We start from the raw sequence: 18,388 nt of genomic DNA on the forward strand, positions 1-18,388 counted from the left end.
ATATATATATATATTCCAATCGAAAGCAGTTATTTTAAAGAGTGAAGTGAAGGGAAAGGGAAGTGAAGGTGCAGTGCAAGAGAGAACCTTTAATTATTTTCCACGGCCCTAGACTAAGGATTTAGACCTTTTTTATGTGATGGCCATACAAATAATAGGGTTGTCTGGTTTCAAAAATTGTTGTGGATGTATAGGCTATATACAGGAAATAAGGGGCCAAAATTACACCTTTTGGTGTACAACAGCTTGTCACTGGAACAGGACCCTTAAAAGGACATATTTGTTCCTTTTTTACCCCTAATAGGTAGGCCTACATGTTAGTACCTTATGGGTACGACTTACTACTCTTAAGGTACTAATATGTATGGTGTACTGCTAGGTTTCAAGCTGTTGTACCTCAAAAGGTACAATTTTGGCCCTTTTTTATGCTTGGCCTGGATAGGTGTGAGATTTCCCAGCCTGAAATTGCATCCCAGTCCGGCCCTGATCCCAGCCCAAAATCACACAATGGTTGTGCCAGTGTTGCTGTGTCGGGATGAACAAGTATAGTAATAGTTTTGATTGTGCCAAAGATCAATTTTGGATTGAATTGATTGATTATTTAGTTCCCTCTGCATGGAAAAGTTAAACATGAAATAGAAATTCTCCCTATATACACTGTAAAAATATTTTTCAAGAAAGATTATTTGAATACCTTTTACAAGTAAATGCTATTACAGTTTTTCTACTTTAAAACTTTTAATTAAATATGTTAATTGCCATTATTTATTTGTGAAATTTACTGGCAATTTCTGATTGAAAATTGTTTCAAAGTAAATCCTACACTTTTTTTTGTCGGTGTATTTTCCAAATGCATGTCATAGATTTTATCGTAAACAAGTCATCCGTGCATATGTTATGATATTTTTACATCATTTTTTTTCTTCTTTCTGTTAACGTATGCTGGACTTTTCCTGTCATTTTGTCCATACAAACTTGGCCCCTTTTTACAATCGACTACAAGTTCGCATTAAGATCTGCCTCCATCCAATCAACAACTGATGAATTATTCTATGCATATGGAGTTTCTATTGACATAAATTACATTTATACTGTGGTTGAGCCAATACGAGACACAAGCATTAACTAAACACTTGTTATTTAAAGAAGTCTAGTAGCCCTGTAAACCCTACCTTGTCACAAGTATTATAGCTGTTGCTTTTGTGAGATAATAATGAAGGTCAGGGGTTTGGATACAGTCTGTTTACAGCTGGAAGTATGGATCTCCTAAAACTAATCTTTTGTTAGCCATTGCATAAGATAAGTTTTGGTTATAATTAGGGCTGGACGATATGGCCAACATTTATATCACGATATATTTCTTAATTTCAGTCGATACGATATAATTCCGATATCGATATGAACACTATTAAAAAAGCCTCATAAAAATGGCCAAGAACGTCCACAACAGATGTCTGTATCTACAAACTTATGAAAAATTAATTTGCCAACTCTATGAAACCTACTCCTATAAAACGATATAATATTTTAGGAAAAAAATGGCGCAAATAAATAATTGTTCACCTTTTATTGGTATTTAGCCTTCATACAAATAAGAAATGTGAAATCACTGTCAAATAAATCTCAGACTCTCCTTATTAATATTAATATTTTTTTACTTCAAACTATAGGCTAACATACCAGTCAAAAAGTTTTTGAACAGTAAGATTTTTCATGTTTAAAGAGTTCTCTTCTGCTCACCAAGCCTGCATTTATTCGATCCAAAATACAGCAAAAACAGTAACATTTTGAAATATTTTTACTATATTTATTACTATATTATATGTTTTCTATTTGAAAATATAATTTATTCCTGTGATTTCAAAGCAGAGCTTTAGCATCATTACTCCAGTCACATGATCCTTCAGAAATCATTCTAATATTCTGATTTGCTGCTCAAAAAACATTTATTATTTTGATTAAACAGCCGAGTATATATTTTTCAGTTTAAATAGTAAAAATATTTCAAAATGTTACTGCTTTTGGTGCAAGAAACATAAAACATGTTAAGAAACATAAAAAATCTTGCGGTTCAAAAACCTTTGATTGGTAGTGTAGGCTGATTATTCTTATAGATTGAAACGTGCATTAACCAGGATAACGAGTATGAAACATGCTCCGAGTTGCTTCAGAAAACAAAAAAATAGAGCAACAACAAAAGCATGTTGCTGGAAATGGGTTTATTATTGAAAATGCAAACTGCTTGTCTGCCAGCAGGAGGCGCTGTGAGCGGTGGAACTAGCGGTTTCTCCAGTAATGGCTGTAACATGAACGCTACTTTATCAGATAAAAATGCCATCTAAACTATTCTGAAGACAGTCTGTTCCCTTCAGAGATACATTCATATAAAACACCCACGACGCGTTTTGATTTTGAAACGTGCAGTGCTCATGTTTATTCAAACGCCAAAAATAAATCAATGTATGGGAAACACTGGTAATGTATATCGAAATATCGGAAATGTGTTTAAAAATCATATCACCGTTATTGAAAAAAATGATATCGCGATACATATTGATATTGAATTATTGTCCAGCCCTAGTTATAATGTGCCTTTTCTTTGTGAATGTGATAACCTACTTTAGATAAAGCAGGTTTACACATTGACTTTCTGACTGAACTATGCTCACACTGTACTAACTCAAAACATCAAAGATTCACAGCTTAACTAGCCCAGCTCAGAAACCGTGGAAGCTACAGCAGACTGGTAGAGACCATCGGATTTCCTCTCTTTAAGTCCACTTCATACTTAAATGTTTACACTAGACCTTTTCTTCCTGTGCCTGGATCTGTCACTTTAACGTTCTTTCTACATCAAATAAAACAAAACAGAAGTGTCCCATTGGACAGGAAGTGACATGCAACAGAAGTGTCACTTTCACCTTTTGCTCTCACCAAGATTTGAGTTGGAAAGAGGGACGTGTCGTTCTGGAAAGGATGATGAGTCAGCACTTCAGGCAGATGTGCTTTGTCTGTGTTTCCAGCAGCGCCAAACACGCACACTGGCCAGAGTGCAGTAACATATTATCACATGATTCAAAAACAGTACTTAGTGGTCGAACTTATAAAATCACTTTCTGTAACCAAGACATTTTCAAACGTGTTTTTGGTACCGTCCTGTAACTAGAAAACATCCAGAACTAGATTAAAAAAAAATTCTTAAGTAAATGATAATGGTGCTTGTGCATGCAAAAAGTTATCTTTAGTTTTTACATTAACATCTATGCATTTTCAGACGTTTTATCGAAAACAACTCGCATTGCATTGAATATGTAAATTAAAAAATGTAACCAGTGCATTTCCTGGGGATTGAACCCATGATCTTGGTGTTGCTAGCGCTATGCCCTACAGTTTGAGCTACAATTTTTATTAATGTTTTTTATCTTTATGGCTCAAGTCCCTTCTTCAGGATTATTCGCCTGATATATTGTCCCGCAAGGAAAATCACAAGTTTGATTGCTTGGGAAAGTAATAGCCTACAGTAACTCTGTTCAGAAGGCTGTATGATTTGAGGCATCATTCATGTCTGTTACGTGATGGGTTACATGCTCAGGGTTAAGGGTTTGTTCAAGCCCCTAACCTTAACAGTATATAAACAGTAGTAATAGTGATACTTGTGTTAGCATAACAATTCTTGCCTATGTTGAATCATGGAGATAACTAAACACTGCTATATTGTTGCTCCTTCCCATAAAAGGAAGGATGTGTTTTTGTAAGGACCATGTGGAAGGCATACTGCACACACAAACAGTGGGCTTTAGAGAGCAGTTTAGTGCCACTGATCTTGGGGAAAGTTGTACAGTCTGGAGAATGCCTGCCAGCCAATCCTTACCTTCCTTGTGCTATGATTTCATCATGGATTATTAGCGTGGAGCACATTATATTCTCCCATTTCTTCCCTGGAGCCCTCGGGAAGTTACGCTCTTATTTCAAAGTCTCCCGTTTTTCTTTTCCCTCCCCCAATGTATATTTTCACGGTATCTCTGAATTCTTTTTGCATTTTTCCATCTGAATAATTGAGGGCTCCAACAATTTTCAATTTGAATTTAAAAAGTGTAATTTCCAGGCTTGGAAAAGTCATGGATTACTTTGGATTACTCATGGTTTGTAAATATTTATGCCATTAAAAAAATCTGTTAAAAATGATTAATAATTGAATAATAATTAAATGCATTTACTGAATAGCCTGTTTTGAAAGAAGTCTTTTATGCTCGCCAAGGCTGCATCTATTTGATGAAAAACACAAAATAAAATGGTAATACTGTGAAATATAATTACAATTTAAAATAACTGTTTTCTGTTTTAAAAAGTAATTTATTTCTGTGATTTTCAGCAGCTGTTACTCCAGTGTCACATGATCCTTCCAGAAATCATTGCTGATTTGGTGCTTATTGTTATCAGTGTCGAAAACCGTGATACATTTTTTTTCTTCATTTTTTTTTAAACAAAAATCTTCTGTATCATTCTAAATAACAGTCTTGGTGCAAAAAAATTAATCTTAAGGCGTATTATTTATTATTTTTGTATTTTACATTTTATCTGTCGACCACTAAAAAGAAACACCTGGAAAAGTCATTGAAATTCATCGGTCAAAAAGTTGTGGGATGACTGATTATTGCACTGTAAGCAGGGGCGCCGTAATGGGGGAAGGACGATTCCAAGGGCCCTGATCAGAGGGGCGGCCTGACACGATCACATGATTTCTCCCGGGGGGAAATTTCTACCGATCCCCCCTCCCCCCGTTCTAACCCTGGAGTGATGTTTAATTAATGCAGTTCATATACATGCTCCTTCATTGCAGTGTGATTTAGTGGAGTTCTGCTCCTAAATTAGCAGCATTCATGACTTTATGCACTGGGAATTCAGCAAGATTACACAACGCTGTTGTTAAACCTTTGGCATGTGTTTGAAAAGGCCCTTAAAATTACTACTTTCATAAACCAGAACCACAACTTGAAACCTCGTAGATCTCTGCTTTGTTTATTTCAGATTAGTTAAAAAAATTAGCTTAAAACAGCCCCACATTTCATAACAGAAGTGTTATTTTTTTTTAAAGAGCAGGTCATATGGGTATTTGAAAAATATCTCTTTTGCAGTTTATAACGTAGATATCCTTAAATGAAAACAATCTGCAAAGTTGTTCATCAAAAACGTGCATGATAAATAAAGATATTGTCTCTCAAAAGAGAGAGTCGATTCTGAATCGCCTTAACGAGTCGTCATATTTTCGAATCTTTTGTCTGTTACCGGTATACGATATTATTGTCTTACTGAAGTAGTTCTGATAATTCGCTGTGAACCCACTATTTCCTAAGAATATGTCAATTAATGTAGACTGATGTTGTTCTAATTACTTTGTTTAATAATAAAGAATGTAGTGTAGCACACAAACCTTATAATCATTGTGAAATTGCTGTTTATTTTTCTGCACAGACAGTTATAGGGTTAAGGCTGGTGCGCCTGTGATACAGCTGTTCTGCGTTCTGATTAAAAGTTAAGACAGAGCGTCTTTTGTCTGTTGTTCATCAAACATTACAGTAGACATATTTTGGTTTACAAACTGTATTGTTTCATCAGTTAGTCACGTTTGCACTTGGCTAACGTATCCACCATTATTGTTTTAAGTGTTCACAGTTTAGCAGCTAAACTTTAGCTGTGGGCACGATTCGCTTGCATAAGGGTTTTTGTATTTTATGTCATTATTATAAGAACGGATTGGAGCACTATATTATTATTTTATGCAAATGTGCTTTGTCAATGGTAGCTCTCGCTAACTTGCTCAAGGACTCCTCTCTGTGCCAATCACAACAGGCTTGGCCAGCTGACCAATCAGAGCAGAGTAGGCTTATGGAAGAGAGGGGTTTGCTTGGAATGAATCGTTTCGAAATCATTGGCAAATTACTAATATTAAGTGTATATTCTGAGAAAATTACAATGTTTTCTGACCTTATATGCATTTAAACCTGTTGTAGGGGACTCCAACACAATATTAGGACCCTTTAAAATACAATATGACCTGCTCTTTAAGAGATGTATCAAAGTTTATAGCAAACCTAACTCTAACATTTTATTGAAATGCTATTTAAACATCTTCATTTCTAAGTGTTTCATTCCACTTCTGACAGTATGTTAATTTGTTCTTTGTTTTTAGGCCAGTGGATGCTGCATCAGAAGGGACCAATCCTGTCCCAGATTCATTGTGGAGGCGTTACAGCGAGTTTGAGCAACTTAGAAACTATTTGTTAGTCACCTATCCATTTTTGGTGGTTCCGCCATTGCCTGAAAAACGGGTATGCAAACAAGATGCCTTGGTTACTGCTGCTTGTAAATGTGATTTGCATTCAGGCACTGTAACTTCATGCTTTTTGCAACAGGCTGAATTTGTTTGGCACAAGCTGTCAGCAGACAACATGGACCCTGACTTTGTGGAGAGGCGTAGGGTGGGACTAGAGAACTTCCTGCTCCGAGTGGCCTCACACCCAGACCTGTCCACTGACAAGATCTTCTATTCGTTCCTCACTGAGGTAGAGAGTTCTCTCTAAAGCTGTCTGAACAAAGCAAAGGGTGCATCAAACCAGTGGCATGCCACTCACACTTTGAAATAGACGTTCTATTTGCATTTTACTTACTGACCTTTCCTTGTGTTCAAATCTCTTGATATGAAGATTTTGAACATTTTTAATTTATAATGAACTTTAACTAAGTAAATTAATTTATATTTCTACTATGCTGTCAATTAAAAAAATTAAAATCAGTTGACAGTCTAGTAGAAATAGAAATGAATTAAATAAATAATTGCATATACAATAACAATGAAAAGGTTTTGTTGAAAAAATGTTTTTTGTAAATGTTTTTGAAAGTTTTTTTTTTTTAATTTGAGCAAAAATTGTGAAAACATTAGTATTAGCAAATAATACTACAAGTTTTCTATTTGAATATACTTTATAATGTAATTTATTCCTGTGATGGCAAAGCTGAATTTTCAGCATCATTACTCCAGTCTTCAGTATCACATGATCCTTCAGAAATTATTCTAATATGCTGTGCTGATTTGGTGCTCAAGAAACATTTCTTACTTTTATTTTTGTGTGTTGAAAACAGTTGTGCTGCTTAATATTTTTTGTGGAAACTGTAATACATTTACAGTTTAATGCTGAATAATAAAAAATCTTACTGATCCCAAACTTTTGAAGTTGCTAGTGTAAGCTTATCAATATCCTACAGCCCAGCAATTCATTAATTTTTGTGAATTTAAATACTTGAACTAAATTAATTTGTTAAACTGACAGACCTAATGTCACTTTTGCCATTTGAAAAGAAGAAAGATATGTTTTAACTGGCATTTCATGCTGATAATGCCCTTTGTCAGTGTCAGAAATTGCATCCTTTCTCTGTCCCACAGGAAAATGGTTGGAAGGAAACCGTGTTTGAGACGGGATTTCAGGCGAAGGTATATCAGCACTTTCCAGTTCATTGGGTTCTTTCTCTCTTTTCTACCCACAACACTGTTATTTATATATTGCTTCTCACCATAGGTCAATATTCATATGTTGATATGAGGCTGACTAAATATGTGTTGATTTCAAATAAAAATTGTGTGAGGTAACCGAATTGCTACTGCGGTGAAGAATCTGTTATCAGTACACTGTAGTTTAAGTAAACAGGCACAGGAAGTCTGTTGGATCGTTGTGGATCAAACCCGAAAGAGCCGCAGTGTTTTAGTGTACTGTATATTATTGCCATATTGCAGTGTTTATCTGATCTCAGTCGTTTGAAAAGATTGTTGTAAGGAGTGCCTGTAATTTAGTTTTACACCATCTGAAAAAACAAAACCCAAACATGAATCTGTCTGTCAACATTTGGCCTTTGTCATTCTTACAGGCCGATTCAAGATTAAAGGCTTTAAATGCAACATTCAGAGTGAAGAATCCAGACAAGTAAGTCATTTTTACAAACCGTGTTACGCGGTGTCATGAAATGCATTAAGATATGGCTGTGCTGTTTGTTAACACTGAAACTAACCTTGACCCGTGTGTGTGTGTGTGTGTGTTTCACAGGCGATTTGCAGAAATGAAACACTACGGTGATGAGCTGCAGTCTGTTATTTCGCAGCTGCTGAGAGTTCGGGCGGTGAGTGTAAACAACGTCAAGACAGTTGAATATGCAGCTCAATTTCTTTCACTCCAACAAATGCCTAATTTAAGTGCTGTATATATTAGGTGTTATTAGTGATAAAAATTGTAAGCCAAGCGAAACTGATGATTTCATTTTAATACTTTTGAGGAAGCACCCTTTGAAAAACAATACGATTTTAGGCAACTTGTTTAGTTATTTTTCTAAACTAACTTTTATTACTTCAAAATTCTTCTGATTGTGTATATATCTGGTTGCATTAGAATCAAAGAGTGAATCTAATAAAAATTGGCTGGTGTTTTATTTATTTATTTTTTAAATCATATATCTAATCATTTACTCATTTCTTTTAGAGAGCAGCTGATCGCCTGTATGGAGTCTACAAAGTGCATGGAAATTATGGAAGAGTCTTTAGGTAATGTTTCTTTGAAGGAATAGTTCACTCATATATGAATAATTTACTTATGTCATGTCAAAACTGATATGGCTTATTTTTTTCTGTGGAACACAAAAACAGATGTTTTGCAGTATGTCCAGGCTCCTCTTCTCCATATAATGACCATGTTTATATGCATATCATTGTCTGATTATGTTTTGGTTAAGACGTTATTCCTGAACAAAGACTGTTAATAAGAAGTAATGTTTCTTTAGCTCCAAATCAGCTAATTAGAGTGATTTCTGATGGATCATGTCGCACTGCAGACTTTTACATTGTAAACTTTTATATTGTAGTAATGTTTTACAGTATTACTGTTTTTACTATACTTTTATTCAGATAAATGCAACCTTGGGGAGTATGAGAGATTACTTAAAAAAAAAAAAAAAAAAAAGCTACATTTGTAAATATGGCATGCTTAATCCCCCTTAATTTAACACTATTCTGTAATTAATCAGAATTTTTATGTGCATATAAATGTGGTCAGCATATAGCAACAGTATATATACGACCTGTGCATTATATTTCATGTCTTCTGAAACTATACAGTCATTGTGTGTGATGAATAGACCAGTTGCTCAAGACTTTTTCTCACAGTACAATCAGTACACAGTTCAATCACAATTAAGTACACTCATTTTGGAGGAGCCAGACATGCTTTATAACGTGCTCTTTAAACTGTTTTCGTGAGAAGCATTTTTGGGGTAAATCTTTTGGGCTGTGATTGTGTAGCTGCGGTCAGCTGCAGTGGTTCAATGTGAGTCTTTGTTTGTTTTGGACAGCGAGTGGAGTGCCATTGAGAAAGAGATGGGAGATGGGCTGCAGAGCGCCGGCCATCACATGGACGCGTGAGTTCACAGCACACGCAATGAGCCATTCTAATGGGCCTTTATAGGATTAGTGCAAGATTTTATTGCAGCTGGTTTTGATTGCATTTCTCCTACCTGGGATGATCTTGTAACCCTCTGAGAGCTCATTGAGGGACCTGAAATATGAAGGTGCTATATGATACACCCCATGACTCTCCCGTGATTCTAAATGTGTGTGCTCCTGGTACTGAGCTGTAAAACACATTTGCCAGATTGATCTGGATCCTCTCGTATTTCCATTCACGGCCCCCCATAACTAGTAGCCAGTAAGATGAGCCCTTGGGAGGCTCAGGTTTTAATTTGGCTGGCAGACCGTGCAGTGAATCTCCAGGAACCATGGCCAAAACGTTTAGTGGTAATTTTTTTCAACATTGATGATGATGTTGTGGGAGGGACGCACTCGCGGTAGTGTCCTTAGTGAGTCTTTAACCAGTCCCTTTCGTTTCTATACTGGTTTTGTATTGCTGTCTGTCCTGATGGATTCCAGATTGCTGTACTCGGCAGAAAGGTCAAAGGTCAGACCCCAATGTGCTGCCTGTCTGTCTCAGCACTGAAAGAAACAACCATCCATCATCAGCCATCAGACTGTTTTATGAATCATGTTGCTCACCTATTCCCAAAATTCCTCAAAATACCCCAAACAGGCTCTGCTGTGAATTTGGCTTTAGTTATAGAGAGGATAACACATGTAGTTTCACCAGAATGCCAGTTTGTGACATTAGGGGTGGGCGGTATGACCAAAATATTCCTGATAAATATTCTAAATATTCAAAATATCATGGTCACTGTATTTATAAAAAGATATGATTACTAGAAACTCAGTGAAAAGTGTTTTATATGTTAAAAAACATGTGGTAGTGCCTATTTTGGGTAATTCAGTGAGTTAAATGAAATGTACTTTATCTTATCTTTTTATTTGGAACTTGAAAAGTTCAAAAAGATAAGATTATTTATGACTAAATATACTGAGCAAAGACATAAGACTCAAAACAACTAATATTATAAAACAGATGATTTTGACCTAAACATTCATAATTGGATTGGTCATGTTCAGAGCTGTTATAAAATAGTCGTTATTCAGTATTGATAAAAAATTGGGGGTCAGTAAGATTAAAAAAAAAAATGTTTTTGGAAAATCTCTACTTCTCACTAAGACTGCATTTATTTGGGAAAAACGGTAATATTGTAAAATATCATTGCGATTTCAAATAGCTGTTCTCTATTTTAATATATTTAAAAATGTTATTTATTTCTGTGATGGCAAATCTGAATTTTGCTGATTTTATTCTGAATTTTTTGACAAATAGAAAGTTCTAAAGAACTTTTATTTGAAATTGAAATCTTTTGTAACATTATAAATGTCTTTACTGTCACTTTTAATTAATTTAATGCATCCTTGCTGAAAACAAATATAGCATATAAAGTCATTTCTTTCAAAAAAAATAAAAATATCTTACTGACCTCAAACTTTTGAACAGTAGTGTACGCCGTGCATCTGTGACCACATTAGGTGAAATTTATGTACATGTTATGTCGGTTCTAAAGAACTTTTATTTGAAATTGAAATCTTTTGTAACATTATAAATGTCTTTACTGTCACTTTTAATTAATTTAATGCATCCTTGCTGAAAACAAATATAGCATATAAAGTCATTTCTTTCAAAAAAAATAAAAATATCTTACTGTCCTCAAACTTTTGAACAGTAGTGTACGCGCATCTGTGACCACATTAGGTGAAATTTATGTACATGTTATGTCAACTACCCTTTGATCGGGCACGTTTGTATGTTACAGGTATGCTGCTTCTGTCGATGATATTCTAGAGGAAGAGGAACATTATGCTGATCAGCTGAAGGAGTACCTTTTCTACGCAGATGCATTAAGGTACAAATATTCATTGCAGTTACGTTGCCTCATCTTAAAGGGATAGTTCACTCAAAATGAGAATTGTGGTCGTTTATTTGCCTGAAATATTTTAAATGTGATCTGAAGTATACTAAACACAAGCTGTTAGAACAGTGTGGTTGATTAGAAATGTACATGGGCCCTGTTCTCACTGAACTCTTGGGAGTTGATAGCCCCCACTGGCTGATTAAGTTACATGTAGGCCTGTCACGATAACTTTTTGTCTTGCGATATATTGCCCCAGAAATAACTGCGATAAGCGATATTATTGTCATTTTAAAGACCATTTTATGCCACTGAATATATAATCATAATGTAACCGCATAATAATGCAAGACGGCCTACAAACTTCCAAATGACAACAAACTTTTAATTTTTAAGAATATTTAGATCATGGAAATTAAGTATCAAAATATTAGATACCTTAAAAAACTTGAATAAATAGTAAATAAACATTTTCTAACAAAAAGTGCAAAGTAACAAGTGGAAAAAAAGAAAAATGCACACAAAGAACTTGTATGGAGATTTTTCCATCTACAGATTTTTCCCTGACCTTCTTTTCTCTGTAAATTAAGGGTGCACACTATTGCTGAAAAACACAATCACTACTCAGCAGTCAGATGTCCATATGCACAAAGGCACAGATCCCTAAACAAGACCATATCTGCTGATTAAACTGTTTTTGTAGAAGCATTTTTTATGTTATGTACGAGAAGCTGCAAAAGATACAGGCGCAAGTGGAATGTACAAAACATGGTGACATTAATTTTTAAGTAAATATAATGGGCGATATATTGCGTCACCAAAATTTATTGAGGTCATGTACATGTATTGCGCGATAAGTCAATATATTGATTATTGCAACAGGCCTAGTTACATGCAACTTTTGGTACACTGAATACACAAACTTCCATCAGTTCTCAGTTTTCTTGAAAGTGATCACACTGCAGGGCATCTTGGCTTTCAGTTTCCCAAGAAACAATGAGACGATCTGCTTTTATGGTTGTTTTGCATATTTTGTGGTTTATGTGCTTTTTCACAGGGCAGTGTGTAGGAAGCATGAACTGACACAGTATGAACTAGAGATGGCCGCCCAGGATCTGACCTCTAAGAAACAGCAGCGGGAGGAACTCGCCACAGGGGTCAGTGTCCATTTGACCACATGACACAACTCCACATCACCCCTCTTATGTCTGGAATGGGGGACTTTCCAGCAAGATTGATATAAACCAGGGTTCATGTCATATCAAAAGAATGAGGGAAAAATATAGGGAAACGATTATAAAATATATAAAGCATTTATTTTCTGTTTTTCAATGTGTTTGATCTAAAAATATACATTTATTATAGTTGGATATAATGCAGCATTTACTTTTGTCCCACAGCCCTCAACCAAGTTTGATTTTTGGTCCTTCATAGTAAAAATTTTGGCCATCTCTGCTTTAAAACATGTTTGGGATTGCATGTTTGTTTGTTTTTTAGAGTTTAACAGGTTTTTACAGTTAAAATGGTGTTTGCTTGAATAGAGCCTGTAGAGAATTACCTCATTGGCACATTTAACATGTAAACATCTGAGCAGCACAATAAGCCAACGATATACGAAAGACATTCTGGCCTGATTGGCTGATATGAATAATTACTAGGCTCACTTGGCCAAAAAATGGGAGTAAAAATTTCCATATTTCAGCTTTCTGCAAATAAACATGGGAGGAAGAGTGTGGCTTACTCTAGCCAGTGTTTTTTTTTTTCTTTCTTTTTTTCTGTGTAGACGATACGGACCTTCTCTCTGAAGGGAATGACCAGTAAACTGTTTGGACAAGAGACCCCAGAGCAGAGAGAGGCCAAGCTGAAAATGCTGGAGACACAGATTGAAGAAGGAGAGGAACTGGTCAAAGAAAGAAACGGCGAATGCGAGTAAGCAGTGCTCTATTCACACACAACTAAATTGATGTACTGCTGCTGACGAAAAGCAATAAATGTTGTCAGAAAATTACTTAATTAGGTGGTTTATGAGCTGAGAAGTTTACTCAACAAAACTGCATTGCCTTCTTATTCTCTGTGGCAGTACAGAAATGATGAAATACACAGATATGCTCCAAATACACATTCTTTGCTCATTTTGTTGCATCCCTGAGAAACTCATCTAATAAGGGTGAGTTGAACCCAAAAACAGGCTAATCATTCAGGGCTTTCTTAAAAATATGTAGATTTGAGGATATAACCATTCAAGTCAAGCTTCATCCGAGTGATTATTTCATACAATCTTTGTCTGTTTTTGTAGGGAGTTTGTGAAAAGTGCATGGGTGGACATTGAGAGGTTTAAAGAGCAGAAAGACCACGATCTCAGAGAGGCTCTCATCAGCTATGCCATCATGCAGATCAGCATGTGCAAAAAAGTGAGTAGCATCAAAGTCAAATTTTGTCATTACGAAACAATCAAAACACCAGTCTTTACTGAACAGACACAAGGGGGAAGTCTCATACTTGTATTAAAAAATAAGCCTGTTTTGTTTTTAGGGAATTCAAGTGTGGAACAACGCTAAAGAGTGCTTCAGTAAGATGTGAGGGTTCCAGCCACGACAACCAGAACACCAGGAGGCCTTGGAGATGTAAATTCAGAAAAGCACACACTCCTAGAGACTGACCTTGGGGACTAAAGTCTTCCTCTCAATCCTAAACATTTGTCAGCCTCTTGCACCAGATGCTCTGGTGTAAATAGGTATCAATTACAATAGTTTAGGAGTCCAAATAATGAATGAATGGGGTGCTGTTTTATTTATTTCAATGTTCATGAGCCAGATTTTAGACCTGGTTACTTTTGTTACTGCACTAATTTGACCTACACAAGAGTTTGTGAAGGTAACAGACAATTCTTAACATTTCAGACAGAAACAAAAGAATGACTTAATTAGTATTGATTAATCTTGAACTATGGAATCACTTGTTTATAATTTGTTAATGTCTTTTCCTTTATGCTTTTTGGTGCCAAAATTTTAAAATCATTCCTTTTTTTCTACTTTTCGTTAACTTTTTACTACTTTAGTTCACCATAAAACACAAAAGCACAGATTAAAACTGTCAAGGCAAAATAAGAGGGTGGGTTTTCTTAGTGAATCCAGCCGTTCCATTTTTATCGTACTCCCAAACCCCTCCTCATAATGGTGGTCTCGCACATCTGGAACGTGTCCAGTTTCTGTGGGACATGCAAAATGATCTTTATCACCTGGCGCAGAGGACACAAAAAGTCAGATTTCCTATGAAAGGAAAGTAACTTGTCTTATTCGCATGCAAACTAAATTTGCCCTGATGCCCATACAGCAAACAAAGTGGCATAAATTCATCATAATATGCTGATCTGTCACTTTTCTGCACATTTAGCCAGAAAAACATAAGCTGTTTATGACCACTGATCCCCTCCCTTTATATGGTTCAGTTAATCTGAAAAAATATTAATATGCTGTTTATGCCTTATTCAAGACTTAACTCTGCATATTTTCTTTGTTGCCGCAGCTTCCACTATGAATGCCATATTTGTCATCTGTTATGATGAGTGGGTGGGTCAGTGTTTTGATATAAATCTGGCTGAAGGAATACGAAGGTCACAGGAAAGGCAGGATATAATAATTTCCTAATTTTAGAGCTGCGTGTGTAACTCAGCCTGACCCCTGGTCATTCGGTTCATTTTTTGGGGGGGTTTAGAGTGGGGCAGAGATAACCCTTTTGTATATATACTGTTAAAATCGTTGTGTAACACTAATGGCAATGATAATAATAATAAAAAAACATTATCATTTGGCTTATGGTTTCATATGTTGTGAGGGTCTGTTGTGTTCAGATCTGTTTGATAGTCTAAGAACTCAGCAGAGATCATTTGGATTATTTACAGAGTTCGTTTGGATTATATGAAATTGCTGAGTTTGAGGCGTAATGAAAATACACTATGAGAATGCTCATGTATATTAGGGAAATAACCAAATATATTTAAAAGTTTAATCAAGTTGAAATCTGTCAAGTATTTTAACACTAAATAGAATACATCATGTAACATGAGCTGTGTAAAAAGAGTGCATTTCTTTAAACTGTTAAATTGATGTCACCTCTACAGCCTCAGCCATTTTCTCAGGAAGAATCTCCATTTGTTTCTAGGTTGTAATGCTTCCCTCTAGTGGTGTGTTATACTTATGAACCAATTTTATAACCAAAGCCTTTGATATAACAGACTTTACTGTGGTCAGATGTTTAGTTTGAAGGTTTACAACAGGTTTCAACAAAGTAAATGAGTGAACCCTTTTTTCCAGTTCCTATTTTTTTTAATTCTGTGAAATATCTTATCAAATTGAGCCAAAATCAGAAATGAATGTTTTTATATTTAAGTGCCACTATTTGAGCTGTTTTAGGGCAGTAGTTCGCAACTTTTTTGACTTAAAGGCGCCTCATTATTCAAAGACTATATTCGATAGTCCTTCATATTAGATATATATTCTTGTAATTATGTCGCTGGTTTAATTAACGCTGGTTGTTTTTCAACCTTTTTATTAACAGGAACCGTTTCTTTCTTTACCTCTAATGTAATTTTTGCTTTGCTATAGTCAATATTGTCTTGCTCACTGGGTGCATTAAGGGAAAATTATCTGTAGAGATGCTTTGGAACAATATTGTGAAAATGCTATAAAAAGAAGATTAATATGACAGTCTCATCTGGTTACATCTGTTATGACAAAACTGCAGGATGCCAACCAGCTCATATGCCTCAGTAGAATAAGAGAATAATCATGTAAAGGTCACCCTGGGTTAATAATGAACCTCAATCAGGTATGTTTGTAGTATTCATATTAATAATATTAAAGGGGTCATATGATGCTTTTTTAAAGATCATTATTTTGTGTATTTGGTGTAACAGAATATGTTGACATGCTTTAATGTTCAAAACACACATTATTTTTCAAATATTGTAGATTATTGAAGGTCCTCTATGCCCCGCCTCTCTCAAACGCTTCGTTTTCTACAAAGTCCCTCCTTCCGACAAGCGCAGTCTGCTCTGATTGGCCAGCTGACCCAGTGCATTGTGATTGGCCGAACACCGCAAGCACTCGTCGGAAATGTAACGCCCCTTACATTTATTTTGAAAGCTGAAGCTCGCGATTATGGTAAAGACAGAGCCTGAAAGGGGAACAAAGTCACGTGACAGACACAGTGATGAAGCTGGTATGTGTTTGCAGTACACAAGCCGCGGTTAAGACAGCTGACTCCACTGTGATGTGACCCCCCACCCCCTCTCTCTCTCTACGTTCATATATTAAAATACATTAAAGTCATTATTAAAATAGAGTAGTCTTACTAAGCTCACGTCAAATGAAATGTGCAGCTGTATCTGTGACAGTGGCAACAGGCAGCCAGTGTTGTGCTTGAGTTTATTATTTGGTAGTTTATGCACATCAGCATTATTAAGTTTGTATACATAGAGATTAAACACTTATCTTTGGCCGTTTTATTTTTTAATCATACGATGATTCACTCAATATGCGGGTTGTATTTAGTTTAGGTTCATGACTGAAATGTCTTACATAACTTGACTTCTACTATGTCTATGCATATGGAATTATTCCGTTTCTTTCTTTACCTCTAATGTAATTTTTGCTTTGCTATAGTCAAGATTGTCTTGCTCACTGGGTGCATTAAGGGAAAATTATCTGTAGAGATGCTTTGGAACAATATTGTGAAAATGCTATAAAAAGAAGATTAATATGACAGTCTCATCTGGTTACATCTGTTATGACAAAACTGCAGGATGCAACCAGCTCATATGCCTCAGTAGAATAAGAGAATAATCATGTAAAGGTCACCCTGGGTTAATAATTAACCTCAATCAGGTATGTTTGTAGTATTCATATTAATAATATTAAAGGGGTCATATGATGCTTTTTTAAAGATCATTATTTTGTGTATTTGGTGTAACAGAATATGTTGACATGCTTTATTGTTCAAAACACACATTATTTTTCAAATACTGTACATTATTGTAGACATTTGGGCGGCATTATGCTAATATTTCCACATAGTGAGGTAGATATGTGGGGGCGTGTTAGAACGAGCCGTTTTAGGGGGGCATGGCAGAGTCTTAACTTTGATAAAGAATATCTCTTTGGTTTTGAGACTTTAGTCTTTGCAACTTCAGGGATCTTATCTATGCACAATCAGCTTGTAACACTCCAAAGAGAAAGGAAAACTTGAAATCGCATCATATGACCCCTTTAATATTTGTGAGGTCATGTCAATAACATTGACTGTTGTTAAGTAAAGTCATTTATGTATAAAACTCTTTATACAATACAGGTTCATTCAGATTCATTCATTCAATACAGTTTCAGAACAGCTACACAGAAATAAACAGGTAAATAACATAGTGTTGCAAAGTTATCAAATATGAAATATTTCAATTCCTTTATAGCAGCTCTACAGAAGAAAAAAATTTCATTATTTATTTCAGTTCTGTTCAGTAACAACGTCAGTGTTGCAAAATTCACCAGTTATTGTGAAACAACTTAAATTTCAGCTATAAAACAGCTTTACAGCTGACCGTAGTCAATATTGAGCTTTTTAAGTTTCGTTCAATAGTGTCATCACAGTTAAATTTTTAATAGTTTTGAATATAAATAAATAATTAGCCTCATTAAACCAGTAAGAAATTATGTATTGCAATCCATTTTGAGTCAGTTCTTCATAATGAGATGTAGAAGCATGAATCTGACATGAATGCATCCTTATTAAATTAGTTCATGCTCCAGTAGCAATTCTGTTCAAGATGTGTCAAGTCAGATCAAGTTTAATGTCATTTTCCTCTGCCTAGCAGGTGATGAAAATTATTTTTGTTTGATTGTACATATAGGCTAGGCCAACACTGGGGTCCAAAAGAAAATGTCCTTTTTTTTATTTAAACCTGGAAATTATGTTTTAGGGTTTTCAAAAGACCAGATTTCCATCCATTGAAGCGCAAGATGCTGTTTGA

The 18,388-nt window shown here is 35.3% G+C and overlaps 1 protein-coding gene across 1 annotated transcript in view; it reads left to right on the top strand.

The window, feature by feature from the left end:
• Nucleotides 1-15,924, top strand: part of snx4 (sorting nexin 4) — a 20,459-nt gene extending 4,535 nt beyond the window's left edge. The window contains exons 3-14 of the mRNA XM_016238891.1: nt 6,191-6,329; nt 6,414-6,563; nt 7,442-7,489; nt 7,921-7,976; nt 8,097-8,169; nt 8,526-8,587; nt 9,391-9,456; nt 11,272-11,361; nt 12,425-12,524; nt 13,151-13,296; nt 13,664-13,778; nt 13,900-15,924. Coding sequence (XP_016094377.1) covers nt 6,191-6,329; nt 6,414-6,563; nt 7,442-7,489; nt 7,921-7,976; nt 8,097-8,169; nt 8,526-8,587; nt 9,391-9,456; nt 11,272-11,361; nt 12,425-12,524; nt 13,151-13,296; nt 13,664-13,778; nt 13,900-13,947 — 1,093 coding nt within the window. The 3' untranslated portion in view covers nt 13,948-15,924. The remainder of the gene's footprint in view (nt 1-6,190; nt 6,330-6,413; nt 6,564-7,441; nt 7,490-7,920; nt 7,977-8,096; nt 8,170-8,525; nt 8,588-9,390; nt 9,457-11,271; nt 11,362-12,424; nt 12,525-13,150; nt 13,297-13,663; nt 13,779-13,899) is intronic.
• Nucleotides 15,925-18,388: the final 2,464 nt, after the last annotated feature.

The sequence above is a fragment of the Sinocyclocheilus grahami genome, unplaced genomic scaffold (assembly GCF_001515645.1).
Source record: "Sinocyclocheilus grahami isolate Dianchi unplaced genomic scaffold, SAMN03320097.WGS_v1.1 scaffold549.1, whole genome shotgun sequence".
Classification (NCBI taxonomy): Eukaryota; Metazoa; Chordata; class Actinopteri; order Cypriniformes; family Cyprinidae; genus Sinocyclocheilus; species Sinocyclocheilus grahami.